At 34.0% G+C, this 3,446-nt stretch overlaps 1 protein-coding gene across 1 annotated transcript in view; it reads right to left on the bottom strand.

Moving 5' to 3' along the window:
* The window catches only part of LOC106679638 (retinal homeobox protein Rx1-like), a 110,944-nt gene extending 109,530 nt beyond the window's left edge, over positions 1-1,414 (bottom strand). The window contains exon 1 of the mRNA XM_014418900.1: positions 1,279-1,414. Within this exon, the coding sequence (XP_014274386.1) occupies positions 1,279-1,414 (136 nt within the window). The remainder of the gene's footprint in view (positions 1-1,278) is intronic.
* Positions 1,415-3,446: the final 2,032 nt, after the last annotated feature.

Here is a 3,446-nt window from a genome sequence, read left to right as displayed (position 1 = left end):
TATATATTATATACATGGTAGAGTAGAAAAAATCAAAACTAACTAAGAGATGTTGTTGATTTATTTTTTGATTAACTAAAGACGAATCTCTCTTTTTATTTTTTTAATTCTTTTATTGCGACAAACTTGGTATCTTTATGATAATTTTACATTGGGTTAGGAATGGAATTCCCTTTTATTGAGTAAAAGTTTGCTTAATATTTGATAAATGACTTTTATATTTGGAAATAGTAAACGTTTTAGAAGAAGAAAACAAATTTAAAAATATATATATAAACAAACCCGTGTGCTGTAAAAAAAGTGTGTACTATCTTTCTCTAATATTTATTTTTCCTATTTGCTTTTTCCACCATCCCGCATAGTAGAATTTTAATTATCAAATTAAAATTAATGAAGAAAATAATGACATGGTCCAGGTTGAACTGTGATAGGAATAATATGTAATAACAACGAGGTGATGATATCATGTACTAATTAAATTATAAGTTGTGTACTTTAATTAAAGTGAAGCCATTTTTTAGCATACCTGGTGATGGTTTAAGAGCCGAAACGTCAATAAGGAAAAAATAAATATTATTGAAAGATAGTGGAGCCAAGCAATTTTCCTTAAAACTTTTCACCTTAAAACAATTTTAAAAAACCCAGTGTATTATATTATAGTGGAAATTATAATAGGTTTGTCAATTAAATTATGGCATGAGCGAAAATTAGTAGTTAGATTTCATAAGCACGTTTAAATATTTATTGAAAGAATTATAATACTAGATTTTAGTAGCAGAGGCTCAGCTAATAATTTTCAAAGCATTTTAAGATTTATACAGTACTATTGTAGGACTCCAGTGGGTTAAGGACTAGTGATAGTAGAACTTTAGCTACTTAGCTTCATGAAAACAGTAGAAAGAATTTTGTAGGACAGCATCCAAATTTGATAATGATTTGATAAATTACGAATTCCTTTGAATAATAAATGTTGTAGTAGAAGATATAAACATTAATTTCTTATGCTTGTTTCGTTAAACAATGCTTGTTAAATTCTTATGTACTCTGATTAGGGCAGAATGGTCGGGTTATCGTGTAGGTTACCCCCAAACCTATTCCTAGGGTAGATGGTGCAGTTTTAACCCGCGGATATAATTTTTCTAAATTATATTAAATAAATCATTTAATTCTGTTTTATCATGGAGAATAATAATGGATGATTTATGGAGTAAAATTGCGACATAAATACGAATAATCAGTTGTAAGTTTAGATTAAATGGCAATATAATTCACATTTACCTTGTGGTTCCCTAGACAAGCCTAGAATAGCATCTATGGTGTGGTGTTTGGGTGGTGGCTTGTGCTTGTGATGCTGTCCAGCAGCGAGCAAAGCTTCGAGGCCACAGCGGTGCTCCTCCTCACTGTCGGTGTCCATGCCGGCGACTGGATTGCTTCCTTGCCGAGGGGGTGGGTCTTGCTACGTCGGAGTATGGCTCGGCCAATCAGGTGCCGCGTATGGCGGCGGATCGACCACCCCTCTCCCCACCATACTCCGCTACACACTAACCCTGCGGCAGACAGATAACAATTAGCCCAAAATTAAGTGTACTAAATTTAGATTAAGCTTTTTATTTGAATAAAGCAGTGCTCTCAACCCCTCCTGCAACCACGGCACTCCCCCCTCATTTACCTAATATCTACACCCGCCTCACCCCCACCCCGTGGAGCTAATATTAAAACGAGAGGCATCCTGACGCATCTCGGATACACGCTTACAATAACTGGACAAGCTAATCAATTATAATTTTAAAAAGAGAACAGTGACATTCCAACCATAACACTATCCTCACCACGTATGCCGATGACACATTTGTGCTCACTCTTAATAATAACCCATTAATTGTATCCCAAAATCTCCAATCCCATATCACATCCTTCTAAGATTGGTGTCGTAATTGGAGGATTAAGATAAATTCCAACAAATCCCATCAAATCACCTTTACCCTTCGTCGTAAACCTACTGACTGCCCTACAGTTTCATTTAATGATGTTACTCTTACCCCTGTCGAACAGATCCACTACCTTGGACTACATTTGGACAAACGATTAACCTGGAATCCTCACCCCAGACTGAAAAGACAGGAAACTGCACGTCGATTTCGACTATAACAGCACTTACTAGATAAACGGGCTAAACTTCCAACACATTACAAAATACTGATCGACAATGACTGTAATAAGGCCAATCTGGACATATGGAGTTGAGCTTTGGGGCTCCACTAAACCTTCGAATTCCTCTCGTATTCAATCCTTACAATCCTAAATCCTTCGTAAAATCCTCAATGCTCCTTACTTCGTCACAAATAAAATCATACATAAAGACCTTAATGTTTCCTATGTAACCGATCTAGCCCGAACCAGATATCTCTCCTTCCATTATAAACTCTCTAACCACTCAAACCCCCTCGTTTCTAATCTTGCATCCTCTTCCATTCCTGACAACCCTCCGAGGCACCTGAAAAGAAGATGGCCACGAGACCAACTAATGTAAAATGTCATTAGAGTGCTACCAATGGGTAGTTTCTCTACCCGCCTGTAACACTCCAATTTAACTAAGATTAGATTAACTAAATGTATTCTAATGTACAGTTGTAAATAGCAATAAATAAATACTATTTAAAAAAAAAGAAAAAAAAAAGAGAACAGACAGTACAAGATTTTGGGTAATGTTTATACCTAATTACATGGGTATACCTAATGAAGTTGGAGTGTTGATAATAAGAATTTTTAATTTAAAACTATTAAACTAAATGAGTAATTTTCAAGTCCAACTTGCATAGAATGTTTTTAAAGGATCACCTTGATTTCCAGCTTTGGCACTTTACCAATGTTGCTCGATTATTACCAATTATTTTTTCAATTATAATAAAAAGTATCCATACAGTCCCAAATTCTTTATTAACACACCACCCCAACGTTTCGGCCGATCTTTCGAGGATCTCTTAATTTTAACATCACAGATTCAAACAAATTTATTTAACAGTTGTGGACTGTTCTGCCTTTGTAAAAATATAACTTGGTCAACTTAATCTCTTTTTGCCTACTATTTTACTTATCATTTTTTTTCTTTTACAATATTATCAATTTCGACCAAGTCTCGAGCAAGAAATTAAATTTTATAATTTTTTTAATTTAAGAATTCGGGAAACATTTTTTTGTTTGACATAATGAATCAATTAATTGATTAAATCAACGCTTTACTAATGTGGTGTAAAATCCCCCATTTAATTTACGTAATGTGTAATGAACTTGAAGGGCATGTGATTCTAAAATAATGGGAAATTTTAAGTTTCACTTTAAAAAAAAATTGGTATCAAAGGATCACAATAAAATGAGCATTTGTAAGCGAATTTTATGTCGTTTTTTGCCTTTTCATAGCGAAATAAGTGTAATAATTGACCATAAAA

This window comes from Halyomorpha halys, unplaced genomic scaffold (assembly GCF_000696795.3).
Source record: "Halyomorpha halys isolate HHAL.00 unplaced genomic scaffold, Hhal_1.1 Scaffold213.1, whole genome shotgun sequence".
NCBI lineage: Eukaryota > Metazoa > Arthropoda > Insecta > Hemiptera > Pentatomidae > Halyomorpha > Halyomorpha halys.
Note: the sequence above shows the minus strand (reverse complement) of the source record. Positions and strands in the feature narration are given on the sequence as shown.